General features: G+C 37.8%; 1 protein-coding gene across 2 annotated transcripts in view; it reads left to right on the top strand.

The window, feature by feature from the left end:
* Positions 1-16467, top strand: part of GALNT1 (polypeptide N-acetylgalactosaminyltransferase 1) — an 87240-nt gene extending 70773 nt beyond the window's left edge. For both annotated transcript variants that reach the window (XM_042048888.1, XM_042048886.1), the window contains exons 7-13: positions 185-355; positions 1806-1923; positions 2889-3069; positions 10395-10534; positions 11467-11565; positions 12329-12463; positions 15101-16467. In XM_042048888.1, the coding sequence (XP_041904822.1) occupies positions 185-355; positions 1806-1923; positions 2889-3069; positions 10395-10534; positions 11467-11565; positions 12329-12463; positions 15101-15247 (991 nt within the window). In that variant the 3' untranslated portion in view covers positions 15248-16467. The remainder of the gene's footprint in view (positions 1-184; positions 356-1805; positions 1924-2888; positions 3070-10394; positions 10535-11466; positions 11566-12328; positions 12464-15100) is intronic.
* Positions 16468-20796: the final 4329 nt, after the last annotated feature.

The raw sequence follows: 20796 nt of genomic DNA, 5'->3' as shown, positions 1-20796 counted from the left end.
GTATCAGAATTACAATTAGCAAGGTAGAATTTGAGTGTTCCCTGTTAATAATTTATTGAATAGTGTTAAGAGATGGCGTTATAAAAATTTCAACTGTATGTGTTAAAAACAATATTAAAAAAAAACCCCAAACATCTTTTTTGACACTTTTGGTTAATAGATTTTGTTTCTTTCCTTTTCCTAGGAGGACAGTAGTGTGTCCCATCATTGATGTAATCAGTGATGACACCTTTGAATATATGGCAGGATCTGATATGACCTATGGTGGATTCAACTGGAAGCTGAATTTTCGTTGGTACCCTGTTCCTCAGAGAGAGATGGATCGACGGAAAGGAGACCGAACCCTCCCTGTTAGGTGATGAGAAATTATTAAATTGGTTAAAATCTTTGTCTGATGTTTGCTCATAACCTTTTTATGTTAAACTTGAAAGTAAGTACTTAAGGTTGTTAAGTACTTAGTTAATCATTGTAGCATCTTTTTTGTCTGATTGAAGGAATAGCATAAATGTTTCTGCATTGATTGGTTGTTGGTAACTTTTGGTAGCAGTAAAGGAATCAATCAATTTGTCACTTTGGAAATACTTTTCAGTTCTATCTTAATTACTGCAGAATTGCTAGTTTTCAGATAGCACAATGATGCACAAGTTTTTAACAAAGCTTATTTTTACTTTTTTTAATTGAGCCTTATTTTTATCTTTTATTCTAACAAAGTGAACTGTATTTTGTAAAGATGCGTTGATTTTTGGTGTGTGTGTATTTGTGTATGTGCATTCATATGCAAACTTTAAGTCTTAAAAGGGGGGATGGGAGGTGAATTTATACTTGGATATCGTGTAGGTTTATGAGAAAGGTAATAAGAAAGATAGCTTGAATGTAATATGTACCTTTTGACATACATATTCTGTCCTTACTTTTCTGGAAACTGGGCAATATTCACTTGCAGTAAAGCTCAGGATCTGACCTTTGCTGGGTTTTTTGGGGTTTTTTTTTGTCTTTAGTTTAAGAAATTGAGAGGTCTTCTCAGGTTATGGTTAATTGTATTCCTCCCTTCCCCCTATTTCCTTTTTAGTGGGGAAAAGACATATAAATTTGTGGTTAGATTGTGACCTAGCTTGTATTTTATATGTCTTTCAGAAAAAGCCCAAAACATTTCAGGAAAATAGCTAGTGATATAAAACCATTTTTGCCAGAAGTGTAAATAATTGAACTACAAAGTTATGTCAGCAGCCTAACATAGAATTTACTTATTGTATATTCATTGTCTCAAAAAAGCTGAAATCTGGGAGATGTTTCTAAAGCTCTGAGAAGCTACTAGCAGAGTTTTATTATTTTCTACCAATAAGGAGTCTGTAAGGAAAATCTGGGTGTAACCCTGGCTGTACAATTTTCTTGCATGAAGCAATAAAAGTGAAAGCAAGCAGGCTGCTTAATGGCCTCCCAAAACTGTTTCAAGAGCAGTAGCCAGAAGTATAATTTTCCTGTGTGAAACTGGTTTCTTTTTTATGAGTTACCAGCATTGGAGGCAGAAGTCTTTCTCAGGAGTGACAGCAGCTTTCTAGGGACTGTTTCTCTATCCAGATGCCAATTTGAAGTGAGAAAATAAGGAGAATTGCCACTACGTGATTCCAGCTCTGGAAAATTTTGAGCTAGCAAGTACACCAATGGTAACAGAGTTTGAGTGGAAGCTTACTGAGAAGGAATATGTTAGGAACTTGAGAAATAAACAGCTATTTTGTCAGTGTAAGTGTGAAATGTATCTAAGTATGCTTTTTTAGTGACTGATGTGCATTTTTTTTCCACCCCAGGACACCTACAATGGCAGGAGGCCTTTTTTCAATAGACAGAGATTACTTTCAGGAAATTGGAACGTATGATGCTGGAATGGATATTTGGGGTGGAGAAAACTTAGAAATTTCCTTCAGGGTAGGTAAAAATCTGCAGTGTTTTATTAATCATTAATTTGTTAGGACAGTGCATCTTGAGTTCACAAGATCTGCTGCCTGCACCAGTGTGCTCTTCTCTTGCAGCTGGCACTTCCCATCCCCATTAAGTTCCTCAAGCAGAGATACACAAAGACTGTACCTGTCAGTGAAATGTGCATGGTGAATAGTTGGTAGAGCTTTGTGATTAAAAGATTAACCATCTCTGTGATTAAGATGATTATTCTGAAGACTGTGTGTTTGTCTGTTAAAAGTAATTTGGTTAGAAAAGGTGGTGGGGGAGCATCAGTTAAGGGTGATGTTGTCAGTGTGCTGTTTAATGTGTCAGTGAAATGTGAGCACCTCTGTTACAAACCCTCTCTTCTTGCTCTTTACTAACTTCATGATCTCATGTGTTCATTTGGTTTTGGATCTAACCATTGTTATTCTCATTTTTGTTGCTACCAAGTAGCAGTTTCCTTTCATTGTACTTGTCAGCAGAAGGTACATAGGTGGACTCTTCTGAAGTACTTCAGCTTTCTGAATCTGCCATTTTTCAAGGTCCAAAATAAAACTGAAAATATTTTCAGAGACTTGGGAAGTGTATGGATTCTTATACATGGAGATTCTGTTTCATAATGGACTATTTTAGACACCTGTTAGTTCCTGTGATTCATGCGAGCCTTTTCCTTCCTTTGTGGTCAGCTTGCCCTGTTCTTTAAAGTAATCTCTGGCTGATGTGGTACTGCTCTGGGGGCTGAAGTACTTTCACATGCTGTCTTGCCTGGGCTTGTGAGCGTCTTTGGCTGTTGAGCAGGAAAAAACATGCAGTTCTCTTCCACGCAGTATGCATTTGTTCTAGACCTCAGCTAATGTTGTTTCCCCACCTTGAACAGAAGCGAGTGATTAATGTTTTGGAACTTTTTTTAACAACTTGTAACTATGCAATAATTGTTCTATCACTTGCAGATCTGGCAGTGTGGTGGCACCTTGGAAATTGTAACTTGTTCTCATGTTGGGCATGTGTTCAGAAAAGCAACACCGTACACTTTCCCAGGAGGTACAGGGCAGATAATCAACAAAAATAACAGGCGGCTCGCAGAAGTCTGGATGGATGAATTCAAAAACTTTTTCTACATTATTTCCCCAGGTGAGCAGGTCTTTGGTTATGAGAAATACTTATTAACAATTAAAATGCTGCTACTACTGGGAAATAAAGTGGGTATTTATATAAGAATGTTATTGCTTTGAAGTTTGTTAAGACAGAACTCAATTAAGGTGTACAAAAAGTAAGGTCTTAATTGAAGAAGACTTTTGTTAGCCAGAGATGTGCCCTGAAGGGTTTTTTGTTTGTTTTTTAACATGAATGTGATTTATGAATGAGCTTCCTGTGCAATAGAATTGGAACTCAGTGGAACATGAAAGAGCTCAGCTGTAGTGCTGAAAACTAGCCATCTGAATTCATATCGTAACGTGCTGAAATTTGGGCTCTGGCTTCTATGTTGTAGGCATTCCACATTGAATACATCAGAAGTGATTTAAATGAAACCCAGAAGTAGGAGTGGCAAAAGTGAATATTGTCTGTCTTGATAGAATCTGTACTTCACTATCTAGAGTATAGGGGCAAGTTGCCAATACAATTGACTGTGATGGTATTTACTATGTTTCTTTATGTGGATGTTAACAAAACAAGAGGATGTAAAGTATGAGAGTAAATTTCCCATAAACTGACATTTGCTGGAAAAAAAAAAAAACAGGAGAAGAAAGGAAGCCTGCGAAATATTGAATTATTACTTTCAACTACAGGTTATATTTATTGTATAAAAAAGACAAACTTTGGGTGGCAACAGGCAACCTTTCTAAATACTTGAGACATTAGACCTTATATACTAAGTGGTAGTTTTATATGCCACATCTGCTTTTCCAAGTAAATTTCCTTAAAACTAGTATTTCCTTATGACCTGCTTATTAAACCTGCATTACTATTGACATCTGAAAGCTGTAATACAATGCAATATGAGTCTGAACAGCATTAAATTTTAGATTATGGGTTTTAGAGATGCTTGTGAGAGCAACTGACAATGCAGATTTACGGTGGTTTTGTCATAAAATAATGTTTTACTCAAATGAGACTGTGTAAGACTTTTAATTAAAAGAAAGTCTTGGTATTATTCAAAGCTTTTTAGGTGAAATCAGAAGCTAAGAACTTATTGTTATTGCCCTGTAATTAATACAGCATTATGAATTCAATCATGAGCATGTATAAATATTCAGAAAAGTTGTATATAAATAGTTGTAGTCTTTTTTCATTAAGATTGCTCTTATGCATCCATGTCAAGCTAGATTTTAAAATATACAAAGTTGCAGGAAGACCTAATTATAAAAAATAATCAAATCCTTTCCAAAATGTAAATTACTGATAAGCCATGATAAGGCTCTGTTACGTTATATGTAATCTCTATATTCCTTCAATTTGGTGTGGTAAGCATAAGCTACAAAAGGAGTTACACTCTTTGAATTTTGTAAGATAGGGTTTTTTTGATAGGACTTTCATAGCATTGCAGTACTGTAGACTATGTATGCATTCTCCAAAGACAGTAAAAATTCTGAAATGGTGAAAGTAACAAGCAATTCTCTGTTACTGCACTGTATATTTTCTTTCCTTTCAAGAGATGCATGTCTGCATAATTTGTATGCTAATGGCCTGAGTGATTGTTGGATAGGGATGTGCTCTTGCCAAGCTCCTCTTAGAGCATCTGCACCTGCCGCCTGTCACACGCTCTCGTTTGTGTCCCCATGACCGTATTGACCGTGCACTGAAGTTTGATGCCAGAATTTTCAAGTGTCTCGAGAATAGGATCATATTGTATCTGAATAAGTTGGGTTATTCTGAAATTGATTTGTTGCTTGGGGCTGAGGAGAATGCCCAGTACTGTGGGTCATTCCTTAGCTCTGGTGAAAACCTCTTGTTCAGAGAATGAACACACAAATGTACTCCGTGCCGCTCATGCCTCTCACCCCCCCCAAATTGTGAGAGCCAGTAGATATTAACTAACAAGAATTACTATTTTGGGAAGTTCACAAACACCTTGTTCTTGTTATTCTGGTATCTCCAATCTTAGCTGAGTGTTGCAGACTGTGATTTTACCCATTGACAACAAATAGCATCAGTACAAGTTTCAGTAAGTCTCCTGTGGGTATTAGTTGTTTAGGAACTCAGTGAATCTCTGCTAGCTTGGCTCACTTAGCTTTTCCAGATATCCTTCTAATATAAAAATTTAAATGTATAGTTCTTACAGAATGCTGGTGTAGTAATCCTCAGGCAGAGTGCAGTATGCAGCCTGTGAAACTGCTTGCTAGTACAAATGTGTACTTTCAGTATTACTATGAGAGTGTCACGGGTTCTTGCAAGGAGCGAGGTGAGGATTCTTAAGCTGATGCAGGTTTGCAAGCCTTGGGTGCAGATGAGTGTGGAAAGCAGGGAATCCTCTGTGCACCCAGAATTTTTCTCACTAGTTGATATGGATGAAAAAATTGGATTTCGAAGGAGATAATACACTGACAAGCAACATTGAGCCTAGCTAAAAAGACACTTGTTTCCTCCATTATATTTTCTTTTCTGTTCCCCTAGGATAGTGAAACATAGAGGGATTCATCCAGGAAAGCAAATGTAAGATTCTCAGGTAGCTTTCCCACTTCACGTAATCTGTGTTGTCTGGGAAAAAAAGGCTTGCTGCTTGAATGATAGGAACTCAAGAGACTTTTACTATTGATGTAATGCAGTTAAATGGAAAGCTGCCCTCTTGAAAAGTAAGCCTGTAATCCTTTTCTGCTTTTGTAACTATAGCCCAGTAGAAAATGCTACTTGTCTGTTTTAAGCTTGTGTGCATTTTAGAAGCCTACTCCTCTGCTTAGGAGTGGTTAGGTACAGATGGAGGTTGGGCAGGAACTTGTTGCAGCTGCTGCTCAGCCAAAATCAAGCCTGTCTCTTTGCAGGCAGCAGCTCTTCTCCCCGGCAGCACAGGCATTGGCTGCAGGCCTTTCTCATTAGCTGGTAGCTTTTCTCGCAGTTGTGTGTTACACCAGGGCCCTGTTTCCCAGACTATTTCTCTTCAGCTTTCAGAAAACAAATCCAGCATGTGAATAATCTGTTTCCTGGCTCCAGTCATTCCTTCTGTGGGCTCTGCCACTTCTTTATTTCCAGTGCTGGTCTTTCATCACTTTCTCCAGGCTGAAATATTAAGACTGTATTGTCCAAGGTGAGGAGGCTTCACAAGGTGGTGATGCCAGTCTCACAGCTTGCTGTGAGGGAAGTGCCTCGCTTTTCATGGCAGGTGTGCTGGTATGGCAGGTAATAGGGTTTCACCTCCCCTCACTTACTGATCCTTCATCTGCATCAACTGCTTCTATGACTTGCTGGATTTCTCAGGATTATTTCTCCTGTGGGCTGGGTCCCCTGGGGTTAAGTTAGAACCTGTAGCAGCACAGGAGGTACAGCAGGAATGTGAAGCTCAGCAAGGGAAGTTGCCCCTTTGGCAGCAGCAGCTGCAAGGCATTAGACTGGTGAGCTGAAGACATCCCCAAAACCAGCTCCAGTGAGCTTGGGTACAGCCTTATATAACTTATACGGAAATTAATTTCATTGGTGACCAAATGTATGCCTCAAAGGGTATATTCTGGGATATACCCAGAAAATGTGTTGCCCTGGGACTAAGTGGGCAGGCAGAAAGCCTGAAAAGACAGCACTGTGGAATTACCTAAGCAGGAGTCACCTAGACAGTGACAGGAGTGTGTTATCCTGAAAACTGGATCTGTAGGCCTCATATCTAATCACTGCATGCACTGTTCTCTAGCCAGGTATGGTAAGTCAAGGTGCAGTATGTACAGACTGGAAATGGAAAACATTATTTATGATTGATAGGGAGGACAGAGGAGGGACTGAGTCCACATCTTGCGGTGTAGCTAAGCCTGTGTTCAAAATACATACTGAGTGTTTCCCTGTGGTTTCGTATTCAACTACTATTCCCTACTAGCATTAATTGGGAATGCAAGGAATGTAGCTATTCAAATTGGTTTTAAATTATTATTGCTGATAGAGTTTCATAATACTAAATAAAAACAAGTTATATTATTTTTATCAGAAGACTAGATTTAGATGAAACAGTTTTCATACTCTGCTTTTGAAAATGACTGAGCAATTTATAATCATGATGATAAAAACATGCTATTTTTTTTCAAGGGAGTTTAGCATAAGTATATTGCCACACACTATTAAACTTGGGCAAGGAAACCTTTGGCTCTTGAAATTTTGAGGATGTCACAACTGTTGCAACATGACTGATGGGAAGCTTAAATATAAGGTGCCAAAGAATATTAAACTTCAAGGAGTGTTCTACTGATAGACATCATTACATTTATGTTTTTGTAAAGGTATAAAGAAAGACCATTATATTTAATAATCAGAGTGATTTGGTTCTGTGTACCAAACTTCAAGAATAGTGATGGTACAAGCAAGTGCAGTCTTATATTTGCACAAAAGAACTGGTGCTGGTGCTGGATGACTTGGTGTTGATTTTTTTTGCATTACCAATATTTATATTTTGTTTGTCTTTAAGCATGTGTGTGAAGAAAAGCATGTGATTGTCCCACAGCAAACAGCAAGCTGCGTGACAAATAGAATCATCAGGGAGGCCCAAACTTTTAAATGTGATTAGGGTTGGGGCAGGGAGGTTGAGGAAAAATATATTGTTATGGTCAAATAAAGACAACAGTAGCAAGGTTTCTTAAATACTATTTCTGATTTGTGTGATGTGGATGCCCCATCCCTGAAAGTGTTCAAGATCAGGTTAGATGCATCTTTGAGCAGCCTGGCGTAGAGGAGCGTGTCCCTGCCCGTGGCAGAGGGGTTGGAATGAGATGATCCTTAAGTCCCCTACAACCCAAACCATTCTGTGATTATATGATTTTTTTCCTTTTTTTTTTTTTTTTTTTTTTTTTTAAATGAACCAAAGATTTGAGAAAACATCAAGTGGACATGGCTGTCTTCCTCACGGTGTGCATACCTTTAGAATCTGGCATAATTCTCTCCTGGGAGGAAATCTGAGCTAAGTCATGTTTTGCAGTTTGGTTTTTGTTTTGTTTTTTAGCTGAGCCTTTGACAAAATGTTCAAAACTCCTAGAAGGTCATATGTCACTGTTGTAGATATACATATAAATTTTACTGGTCTGTGGAGGAAATAATGATTTAAACCTGTACTTAATTTTTGGTAGGCTTTATACTTTGCTGCAGTTTCCCTTGTTTTCTTCAAGTCTTTTTTTCCCCCCAAAAGAAATTCCTCATAAATAACTGGCACTGCACGGGATAGAAATACTCAAGCTGGTTTAGAGTAGTATTGGTAATGTACCAGAAATCTTGGAAACAGAATAGTTCAGCCTTAGTAGAGGACACCCTCAAGGCAATTCTACCTGTTCTGCTCTTCATTCCATCTGCTGACCTGATGCTAACTGTAGTCTTTGTGTATGGTTTGGTGCAGACCTGACTTCAGAGAGGATTTTTTAAAAACCTTTCTGAATAAAAATGGTTTAATGGAATACCTTGTAACAGAGAAAAATGAGCTGGCACTTTTTTGTGGTGACATTTAAAACTACCTTAAGAAACAGCTTGCTTGTATGCTGTGAAGTCTCACTTTACAGTTAATTATTTATGGCTGTGACTTTAATTCTTATTGCCATTCAGTAATGTGACAAAGCCTTAACAGTGGTGTTTTCTGGAGGTTGGTGTAGCAACCTGAGTAAGTTTTGAGTGTTGTATGGTTGTTATGAGAGTGGCATGAAAACTGCTTCATCCATCAGCTGCTTTTGCATCACTGAAAAACGAAGAATCAAGTACTTAGCTGTGGTTGGAAACTTTCTGTTCTTACATTAGCTTTTGAAAGAGTGTTGCTTTTCTTGTAGAGCAAATATTTGCTCTCATGAAGATAGAGCAGCATTCTATGGCTGATTTTTTTGTTCTTTTTTCTTTAATTTGTCTTGTGTTTTTTGATTTTGGGATTTCTTCTGTGACTTGAAAGCCCAGATTGAAATTTTTGGGGATTCTATAAAAACAAGCTTTCCTTTGCTTTCATTCCCTTACCAGTATAGTTTTCCAATATATTTATTAAAATGAAGTCTTTAATTAAAAAAAAAAAAAAGCCTAAAAACCTGGCTAACATTTTTTTCTTTCTGGAATATTGAAATTTTGTTTTTCATTGACATTTACAGACAGTTAGCTAAAGTTTGATCCAATTATCTGTCTCAATTGAGTAGAAAGACACCATCTGCTGGCAAGTCGATTTAATACACAGTATGCCAGCTTAGAAATGTCTCAAACTCTTTCCCAGCTCAAGAATTTTAGAGGTTACTTGCAGTCCTCCAAGTGGAGAGATTTCTGAAAGATGTGTGCATCTGGAGGTCTGTGTGCTGGCCAATTGAGCCATATTAGTAGTCTCTTAGGGGAATTTAAATTGTCACAACTAGTTTTTGTTCTTGTTTGGGATTTTTGGTACTGTACTGCATTTGACCTGTGTGATATGGAGTGTGGTGTGGGAAACAGAAAAAAGACATGATGCTTGAAAACTAGAAATTATCCTACTCTTATTAATTGTTATTATTGGAATATTGTATTGGATACAATAGTGCTGAATTCAGGCGAAACAAAAATACCTACTGTTCTTGCGCACCATCCTCAGCCCATCTGCAGATGGGACTTGCACAAATTAATTTTCAGAAGGAATTAAAGCAACCATAAAGGAGTAGAAAGATGCAGGATAAAGGAGCACTTTGATAAATGAGGAGCAAAGGAATAAAAAGGCAAGCAAAATACCACCAGAAAATGATAGCAGTCATAATGGTGAACATACTTCCTGCAAACGCTGCAGTTATCTTGAACAAATGCTGAATTATTTAAGGTTTAGTGCTCTGTCTGAAGGCTGCTTTCTTCCTGCTTCTTTGTGCAGCTAGATAGATGAGGAAGAGTCCAGCAGGTGGTACCTGGCTTACAGAAATAAATTAAATTGGAATTCTCCTTGCTCCACAGAAGGAGACTGCTGTGTTATGCTGCATAGATACGCACTCCAGTTACCACTGGGGATAGAATGGCATTAGTAGCTAAAAAGGTTTCAGCCTTTCTCCTCTGTTAACTTAGTAAGCAACTACATTCAAATTGTTCCACAAACCACAGGTAAGAAATTGTCATGCACAGCCCAGATGTAGTGATTCTATCTGTTGTGGAAAAAGAAGTCACAGGTTCAGACATGTTCTCTCTGAGTATAAACAGCATAATGCTCTATTAAACAAAAATCCCTTTGTATAGAGGTGACTTTTTAGAGAGAAAGCCTTTCATGGAAGTAGTAAATTATACTGATGTGTTTTCTTATGAAGTGGAATTAAATGATATTTATTGGCAGCCATCAAAAACAACTTCCTTTGTTCCTACAGGAGTTACTAAAGTTGATTATGGGGACATATCTTCACGACTTGGGCTAAGGCGCAAGCTCCAGTGCAGGCCTTTCTCCTGGTACCTGGAGAATGTTTATCCTGATTCCCAAATCCCACGCCATTACTTTTCTCTGGGAGAGGTAAGATTTTATCTTTCATACTCATCTTCCCTATGTAAAGTACGTTGTGCAGTAAGTTGTGTTTTGAACTGAGTAGTGTAAGCAAGTTCCAGCAAAGTTCAAGTATCTTGCACCCGTGTTTCTGTCACAGGTAAAATGACAAATCTGGCTTCTTAGTGGGGCAGACACTGAACTTTGGTATACAGTACTGTAATTTGAATATTTTCCTTTTTCCTGCTACAGTACAAAATGTCATATAAATGGCTTTGGAAATATTCCTTCAGAAATGTAGTTGTGGATAACTTTCTGTATAATGTTCTCTGCATACAGTATGAGTGAAGTTTTGCTTGAAAGCTGTACTAGGTCAAGCAAGGTCTTTGCCTAAAAGCTGTTCTGAACTTTACCCCAGAACCCTCATCAGTGACCAGAAAATTCTAGTGACCTCTAAGCCTTGCTGTGACTGTAGAAATAGTGCAGATGATGCTGTCCTAAATAGGTAGGCACCCTCTCCTCTATAAGTCATGTTGAACTAAATATCAGGTTTGCTGTCGAATGATTTTGTACTGTTTGGTTTAAAAAGAAACACTTTTAGCAAAATGGAGCAGGCATTTGTGCTTCTGCATGACTATCAGGAGACCTGATATTCCTGCCTGCTTACTGTACAGTGATACAGGGATTAATACTTTTGAAGGTTTTGGGCTGGAGACTCCATTGTGTCCATTCTGTTGTAACTGAGTCTTTGAGCAAAAAGTGCTCCCAAGGTGGAAGGATCCCCCAAAGAAAGCACAGAAACAATCATGGTTCTGTAACCTGGTAGCTTGAACATTTGCTTGGGAGTTTGAGTCTTGGACAGTGATGCCTCATTGCTAATGTGGGTCATTTATTTCACATAACCTCTGGTGTATGGAGATAAAAATATCAACCTTTGGTGATGTGCTCTTTTTCCCTCCTAGATAAGAAATGTGGAGACAAATCAATGTCTGGATAACATGGCAAGAAAAGAAAATGAGAAAGTTGGAATCTTTAACTGCCATGGAATGGGTGGCAATCAGGTGACAATTTTTAAAAGGGAATTTTCTTAATGTATTGAATTATTTGGGACACTACTGCTCATTGGGGAAATTCTTGGATGTTTTCAGTAGTTATCTTCAAAATATACTTAGGAAACCCTCATTAAAGGAAATGCCTGTAAGAGGAAATGCATGAGAAGATTTGGTGGTGGTTTGTACTTGTATGTTTTTGAGGCCTGATTGCAGTACATTTTAGATCAACTTTAAAGTCAAAAACAAAATCATGGGAGGACAATACTGTTGTGAGCTAGACTTCACCTCCTGTAGGTTCTCTGGAAATGCATTCTGGTTTGAACTCCTGACTGGCATTGTTACTTTAAAAAAACCAACCAAACAAACATGCCCATGCCTGAAATACTTCTTTTAATATGTGTTTTTCTGGGTGTCAGTGTGGGATATATTTTTCATCTATTTTTTTGTTCTACTTTCTTAATGATTCTTGATGAATTGTTTTCATATAAACAGAGATTACCTGTGTTTGGAGATTCTTCTGTTCCTTCACAGCAAGCAATCTTCAATTCAAAAGAAGTCTGTTTTGACTGAAGAGCTTGAGACAGTGTTTATATTTGTTCAAATAAAAAAAAATTGTTTCTATGCCTCACTATTGTGAAGGGAACAGAAAACAAAAGAAAAAATTAGTGGGGATAAGTGAAGTAATGCACAAATGTTTCCCTTTCCCCTCACTCCAGGAATCTTTTGGTTGAAACAGTTGTTTTTCAGTTCCTCTCATTCTTTTTCTGTCTAGGTTTTCTCATATACTGCCAACAAAGAAATTCGAACAGATGATTTGTGTTTAGATGTATCCAAACTTAACGGCCCAGTAACGATGCTCAAGTGCCACCATCTAAAAGGAAATCAGCTTTGGGAATATGATCCAGTGGTAAGTCTTCTAATGACTTTTGACTGTAAAATGAGACAACTTGGGCTTTTACATGAGCCTACAGAGCAACGTTATTCCAGTGTGGGACCACTGCTGGACAGACAAAACAGGAAACAAAAGTCAGGATCATGTTCCCTCTGTTATTAATTCACTATGTAGTCACACAGTGGACATCTGTGTTGATTTAATTACCTGGTGAGTTTTGGGGGAGCTTTTGGAAGAACATTTTGAATGTGCTTTTGGACCCTCTGGAGAAATATAGTCAGAGAGCGTAGTGTTGTGTTAGAGTTAGATCAAAAATGGGGAAGTGTTCCAGGTGTCTACTGGACCAATAAAAGATAAGAGTAATGATGTGTTGGGGTCCCTCCCCCCGCCATGGAGCCCTGGGAGAGGGGCCCTGGGGGGGAGACGCGGGGTTTCCCTGCCCCTGCTCAGCCTCATTTCCCATTGGTTGGTTTGTGTTCCCTGATAACACCAAGGACCCTCGGGTCCCGTGACTGCGGAGTTCCTGAGCAGAGCCCTGGCCATGCGGCTGGAGAAATAAACATCTCTGAAACATCTACCACGAATCTGTCCTTATATACTTCGTTTCCACGGGACTCCTGGTTTGAAATATACTTGTTGCAGTAATCCCCTCTGCGACAATGATGTTTGACAAATTCAGCACTTGGTGTCTTCTCTTGCACAAAGTTACAAGGAAATGCTTGTCTAATTAAAAAATGAGCTTTCCAAACTAATAAAAATGATTGTACATTTCTAATCATGGTATGTCTGAGGTATAGGTGCTTAAAACACCTTTATTTAAGTCAGGGTCTTTCTTGTACATAATGTTCAAATTTACTTTGAGGTTCATATGCTGATCTGCCAGATCTAGAAATCATTGTCCATGGATCAATTCATCATTAATTTGATTTGCAAGCTCTAAAAATGATTTTGTGATTGAGTAATGCAGTCAAGAACTCTGACTTCATGGGTAGTTAAAAAAAAGTAGTTCTCAAGCTTATTAATTTAAAATCAGTTATTACAAAAGACAGTTGTGAGACAATTTGTGGATGAATAATCTTGCCAGTATATTTGCAACGACTGTTTTTAAAAAGAACTTTTAGATATTTAGCTACTAAAAAGTAATTTCACTAATTAAAAAGCAAGGTGGGGGTTGTTTCTGACTAAATATACTTGTTATAGACTTCAGTAGCTGAGGTGTTAACAAAGCCTGCAGCCTTTTAGACTAAGAGCAAATATATAAGTATGATTTTCTGATTAGAATGGCATTAATGTGGAAGACAATGGATCTCTACTAGGATTTCTGCACATTGCTGGCAACTGTTTATAGGACACTGAAGAAAGCTGAAGGCTTGCAGGATTAAATTGGTCTTGGGAACTATTTGTTCTTGGTTTTAATGTAGTTAGTTTACCTGACTTAAGCAGTAACATGAATAATACTACCACCTACAGTGATTTACCAAAGGGCAAGTGGTTTTCATTAGGTTTCTACCTTATCAGTGCTAAGAAAAATGCATCTTTAGGCACCTAATCGCAATAGTCTGTCTTGCAGTGATTGCCACAGACTTCCCCTTTGTTGATCCTTAGCCATAAATTTGGTTATATGTGGTTTTTTGCTATATTCTGTAGCAGAAAATCTAGGCATAATCTTCAGAACATTACTGAAAGATGGCAAATAAAGCTCAAAAATAAGTTATAAGGTACTTAAAAGAACTCCTGCCTACATAGTTGAGTGATTTTTTTTTTTTCTGTAGTTTTTTCTTCTTTCTGCCTCTGTTCGACTCCTTCCTTCATTCTTCAGCACCTCTCTGAGTGCAGGGGATTGATGTGCTCAGGCTTTTGAATTTGATTTTTTTTTTTAATTATGCTTTGCTGCTTGTGCACATAAGGCCACGACTTTCCAGTCATTCCAGTGTCCAGGCTGAGCTGTTGAATGAGAGAGGAAACACTGATAGTAATGCCTGTGGTACCATAGGCAAGTTGGTGCACTGAGGAGTATCCATAGTACAGTGGCAGGAAATGCAGCTTCTGAAGAGCTCTTCTCCATGAGGGTAGTGCTGAGGTGTAGATGGAATGGTTTACCAAAGATTGTATAAATGAGATTAGTAGGTATTGGAAAAGATGTATACTTACGTGAAATTGCACATACTTTTTATAAAAGAACATACTTTTAGAAAAGAGCCGAAGAAGTGCTAAAAGAACATAGTGTAAAGTCAGTATTGTGTCCCCAGCTGAGGAAATAAATGTACTTTTGAAAACATATTCATTCTGATCTGATAAAAGCTGCTATTATAACTAATAATTGAAGTTGTATGTCTTACCAACCTGTAATTTCTAACTCTTCAAAGGTCCCTAGCTGTATAGTCCTATTTAAAGAATGGTGGATGTTGCTTGATAAAGAACATCATTTACAAGTTCAGACTGTTTTGTTTTTCATAAAGCACTGCTTTTAGTATCTACAATGTCAAATAGCATATTTAAGTGTTTTTTAGGATTGGGATCTGGAGTCTGTAACCACAGGGTCTTGTCTAGTTCTTACATACAGAAAAAGTTTTGATGCCAACTAGGAATTTTTTGGTTGCCTTATGCCTGGTGATTTTTATAAAGCTAATTTCTTTTTATTTTGTCTTCAAGAAATTAACCCTGTTGCATGTGAACAGTAACCAGTGCCTGGACAAAGCCACTGAAGAGGACAGCCAGGTACCCAGCATCAGAGACTGCACCGGCAGCCGCTCCCAGCAGTGGCTGCTCCGCAACGTCACCCTTCCAGAAATATTCTGAGGGGTTCTAAAGAAAAGCAAAGATTGACTGGGCTACCTCGGCTGATACTTTGGCTACACTGTTAAGTAGCAACAGAAGAAACTTCTGCTCAGCAGAATCCACAGTTCCTCAGCTGTTAGAACTCCTGCAGCTTCTCAGTATCTGTGAACCAGCCTTCCTGTATAAGGATGTGAAACTACCACACATAGCAGTGAAACTGTGCCCACTGATGTTTACAAGATTGAAAGAGTTTCTTCCAGCAAATAACTTAGAGAACCTTTGGACAGTGGAAACATAATCAATGAAATAGTCTCTCTGAAGAGCTACATATCGTTTTAGTTTGCTTGCACGTCAGTAACCTATGCTGAAAGTGCTGTTGTAATGAAGAACGTTTCAAGAATTCTTTTTTTCCTGGTTAGCAGTGGTAACCAGACTGCTAAATATAGATCCACAAATAAATGAAAGAGAGAGCTGGAAACCAGATTCAGTATCATGACATAAGAATTCTGTGGTTTAAGAACAAAAAGTAAACAGGGTTTAATGAAACTAAATCAGAACTATGAAAAGTACAATTTGTTATAGTGAAGTATCAAATTTATATGTAGATTTTATACCTCAGTGGGGGAAAATAACCAAGTCAAAAGGCAATTGTTTCTCTTTTTCAATTGTGTGATAGTCCATAAATACTTTCTGTTTTTCCTGGCGAGTCTAAAACTATTTTGGGCGCAAACAAAATGAGCATAAGAATAAACTGAGCTCTTGAATGTCAGATCAACTTTTTTAAAATTTTAATTTCTTGGCTGTTGGAATTGTATCTTTTTATTACTGTCTGAAAACTGGAGGTTAACATGCTGTCTAACTTTTTTTTTTTTCCCAGGCCTGCCATTTCAATTTATACTTGGGTCAGTCAGCTTATGGACTTTCATGGCCAAACAAAAGATTTAAGTACACTTTGAAATTAAGTTAACTTGAGTATGCTTTAGCGCCCAAGACTTGTACTACTCTACTACAATTTTGTTTTCGTAGCAATAAATCTTTTGTTCCTTGTTTGATTTCAGTCATCAGAAAGCCAGAAGAAAAGATACATGATTTGGGTAGCAGAAGATTGGCAAAACTGAAGGTTTTCTGGAATCCTTTTTCACTTCATATTCAGATGTGCTTCATTGTCAAGTGCATATTTAGATTAGACTCTGAATTGTAATGTTGATCTGCTGCTTTTTTCTAATAAAACCTAAAGAAAAATAGCGAAATTGGCATGGTTTTTAAAGTTAACATAGCCAAAAGCAATATGATTATGTCATTACATTGGTCTGCATTTTTTAACTGAATTGCTTTGTTTTGTTAAAAAAAATCTGTATGGGCTGATCTTGAAAATGAGCCACTGAACACTCAGTATTCATTGAATTTTCTTTTGGAAAGAAAAATGAGATTTGCTTAATGGAGAGGATATTTTTATGATAAATGTCGTTGTTTGGCCAACTGTCCTGTCAAGCAAATTAAACCTAGACTCATGCAAAAGTTGTGTGGAATTATATTTGGCTGTTAAGGCCTTTTTAGATTTACTATCCCAGGTTGTAGTCAGTGTTATCTCCATTATTTCTGTGGCAGTACACAAGAGTTTTCATGCAGAAAGCAGGGGAATGGTTAACAAATTGTACTATTACATCGCTACTTTAAAAATACATGGGCTGAGACAGTGTGGGGTTAATATCAGATAAAACATCCAAATATCTAACTGTCTTATATTGACCCCTTTGTTTGGATAGTCCTGCAAATTGTATGAGATTGAAGTGGATTTATGAAAGCAGTTTAACAGAAATATATTGAAAAGTGCCAAGATGACTTAAAAAAGAAAAAAGGGAAAAAGTCCATCTTAATGGTTATGTGAGGAATGTGAGAAGACTTATTCCTTTCTTATGGTCAGTGAAGTGGATAAGGTGGGTGACAGTGTAATTTTTTTTTTTTTTTTTAATCTTAGCAGACTAGCCATTTTTAGGGCATGTGTGTGTGGTGGTGCCTAAAAATGTGGTATCTTTTACTTCAGAAACAATTTCCCAAACACAAAACATCCTTTTAAAAACATTTCCAGCAAAGAGGCTCTAAATCAGAGTTGGGTAAGCTTTCATGGAGTGAGAAGCAGGAGCATGAGAAATGCAGTGCAAAAGTCCTGTAAGTTTTCAAAATTTCTTAATTTCTTTCAGATTTCATATGCACACAGCACATGACTGAACACACAAAACACATTTTCACTTTGTATTTTCAACACTTATGATTCCTGCTGTGATATCCTGTTAACAAAACTGAAGTGCCATGGCTTGCAGGATAAACTCATAGGCAGGCCTCAAAGTTACTGTGATTTTACCCTTCTTATTTCAACAAGTCCTTTTATATATCGGTCACATAAAACTGCAGTACAAATAATTGCACAACTTAAACTGCATGTATCAAGTTGTCAGCAAGCTGAAGGAACAATCAGATTTCCAGCCTATATGTTACCAGTTCCTGCCTGCTGAGTATGGGGAGGGGAAGCAGCAGACCCAAGAGCAGCTGCAGCCCCAAGGTGTTTGGCTCCAAACCCCTCAGCTCAGCCAGTCCCATGGTGGGTAACTGGTGCTGGTTTTACGGGCAGTGGGCTGTGCTTAGCCTGTCCATGTCTCTGTGGCACGTGCCCAGCAGCTGTGCTGTGCTGGTGGACAACACAGGGCTTCTGCAAAAATTCCCTGCACCAACGTGCATTTCAAATACTGTCGTATTAAGCACTTTTCAAACATGGCCACGGAACAGCTTCCCACACAGAGTTATCTTAGAGCTTCTCTTGACACAGAAGCTTGTGTCACCAGAGCTCCCTGCTGCAAGTGGTCCTTAGGACCCTGCTCAGTTGTGTCACCCAGCAGTGGTCCTCCACTTACAGGCAGAGTGTTTCTATATACCAGCTTGGAGTAGGAATATTAGTTGGCTGTATCAGTTGCAGGCATACTTAATTCCTTTCTATCTAGTCTGTCTTCTTGTGCTGAAGTCTTCAGATAGAATTTTAAGAATCTCTGTAGGAATTTTTATTTAACCTGTTTCGAAAAAACTAAAGCATTGCCTTTCCTTACTGTTACACCCGTGTTATGAGACATATGAATAGTTTCCAGTAGAAATCCCACTCCAGTTCCTCAGCATTTATTGCTGTTCAGACATAGGAGGGGGGGTGGGGAAAGACCACTGCTGTCTTATTTGACCTTGATAGCAAATACATGCAGGGTAGTGAAAAAAATCAGTACCTATATTTTGAAGAGAATTGGTAAGTTCTCTTGTTGTCCTTTGTCTGTCCTGTGCTCAGTGTATTTAGCATAAATTTCCTATGCATGTCCTAAAGGCTGTGTTCCATTTTCCATCTCTTTTCATTTGCGTGTGCAATGACATTTATTGAGAAACACCAGTGCCTTTTAACTAAGTTGAAGTAAATTATACATTATGGTACAAACTTTAGATAACTACATTCCGCCAGGTCTGATTAGGTCCTCTTCAGTCTGTTCAGATACTGAAAGTTGCAGAAGTTATCTGTGTGTACATATGACTGTGACTGTTGTCTCAATCTGTCAGTTTGTTTTATCAGTATTAAATTAAGTTGTATTTTAGTAGCTTTATTTTTATGGTAGTTCCATTCAAAGGGGCTTAGCAGTCGCTTTTCATTTTATCACAGCAATGGTCCTCATCTGAGGTATGTACTGTAAGCAAAAGAGAGAATCTGTGTTACAAGTTAGAAACAAAATTAAGATAATCCTTTTTAATTCTTTCTTGTCTTTGTTCAAGTAATGTAGCACATTCAGAGAGATGAGCAAAACCCTGGCAGATTTATTCTGCTATATTTCCCCTTCAAGGTAAGTGAGGAGATGCAAATGTGCTTCAGAAGATTAACTAAGAAATAGTAACTCAGATCTTTCCTTCACTACGTTAACTGTTCCTTCAAGCTTTCAAATGAAGAAATGTGGGAAAACATAAGTGCTGCAGAATAAATTTTGATGGCTTTAGGAGCCTTGTATCTGATTTGAATGAAATTGTAAACAGTAGAGATTTAGGACGACAGGAATGTGCAAAGTTTGAAACTTGCAGAGTGTCCCAGTGCTGTTTGCTCTCAGGTCTATTATAGCATTTCTTACAGTCATTTTAAAGCAAATAGTTCTCAGGTTTGCATCTTACTCTGACCACTGATGATTGAGAATTGTTCAGCTAAGCATAGTTGTGATATGTAAAGGTGGTGAGCACAGTGTATGGTACTTTGAACAATAAATTAGTACTTTTCTATAGTAATAGAAATAGTAAGTTTCTAATGCAGAAAACAAAACTGGCACATAACTAATAGGTTATCTAAAGGCTAGAAATTATGGCATTGAGAAGAAAACTAATTCACGACATTGTTCACTTTCTTAATGAATCTTAGAGGGTGTTTTTGTAGCATTCTGCTTGCATTTCATGCAGTGTCAGGTGATCCTTACCTTGCCAGGCTTGGTGATACTGCTCCATAGCAGAATTGAATTGTGAGAAGAAAGCAAACTGCTACTTCTGACAACAAACCGAGTAATTGTCATAGCACTGGTTTGGGGCATAGGTAGCAACCTGCCTCTGAAACAATCATGACTGGTTTCCTCACCCCTGGAGTAAATAGTAAGACACATAGAACTTCCTTCAATTTTAAATGCATCTTTCTTTCTTTCACTGGATGGATGTCATTAGGAGTTCTCATAACTTCGATGTCGTTCATCTTCGTATTCTTCAGAAAAGCCTTTTGGGATCATCTCTTGTGAAGTCCTGTCTCATTTTCATCACCTTTCTCTGTGTCTTCTTTTTTTTTTATTTTTTATTTATTTTCAAGAATTGGATTGTGGTGTTTAGGATAATGATGAGAACATATATATTGCCTTAGAAATGTGCATTATTTGTGCTTTATTTTTTAGGCATTCCAATATTGCATTAAGTAAATGTTTTCAGGAAGTGATCCTCAGTGGCATTTTAGTCTTCGGAATATTTAGCTTATTATACAAGACTACAGAAGTAATTCTTTGTTCCATTTTGCATAAAGTCAAATTTATAGATTTTTGCTTTCTTTCCATGTATGCTGTTTAGTCACCTAGGGTTGGTTAATTTGCTGTCTTAAATAACTTGGGACTTTTTCTCAGTACTTAATGATACTGGTTCAGTCACACGTTTCAGACATTCCCACTTTTGCTTTTCTCTTGTGTTGGAACAGACCTCTGCAGGTCATCTGGTCCAAACCTTTGCTAAAGCAGGGCTGACCTCAAAGTTAGATCAAACTGCTCAGGACCTCTCCCAGTCAGCTTCTCATTGTCTTGAAGGATACAACCTTCTGGCCAACCTGTTTGACCCCTCTCATGGTGAAGAATCCCCTACTTCCCTGCCAGTACCTAATCAGAATTTCCTTTCCTGCAACTTTTCTGTGCCTTTCACTGTGCCTTTCAAAGTTAATCATAAATCTTTACTTTGCAGATACTGTCATCTTCCTGCTTCTGGGACTATTAGCAGTTGGCCATGTATAGTTCATATACTGAGAGTGAACTGCTAATAGA

The sequence above is a fragment of the Corvus kubaryi genome, unplaced genomic scaffold (assembly GCF_017639235.1).
Source record: "Corvus kubaryi isolate FWS band 111438036 unplaced genomic scaffold, C.kubaryi_AGA036_p1.0 68, whole genome shotgun sequence".
NCBI lineage: Eukaryota > Metazoa > Chordata > Aves > Passeriformes > Corvidae > Corvus > Corvus kubaryi.
The sequence above is the reverse complement of the archived record's forward strand: the minus strand, read 5'-3'. Positions and strand labels throughout refer to the sequence as shown.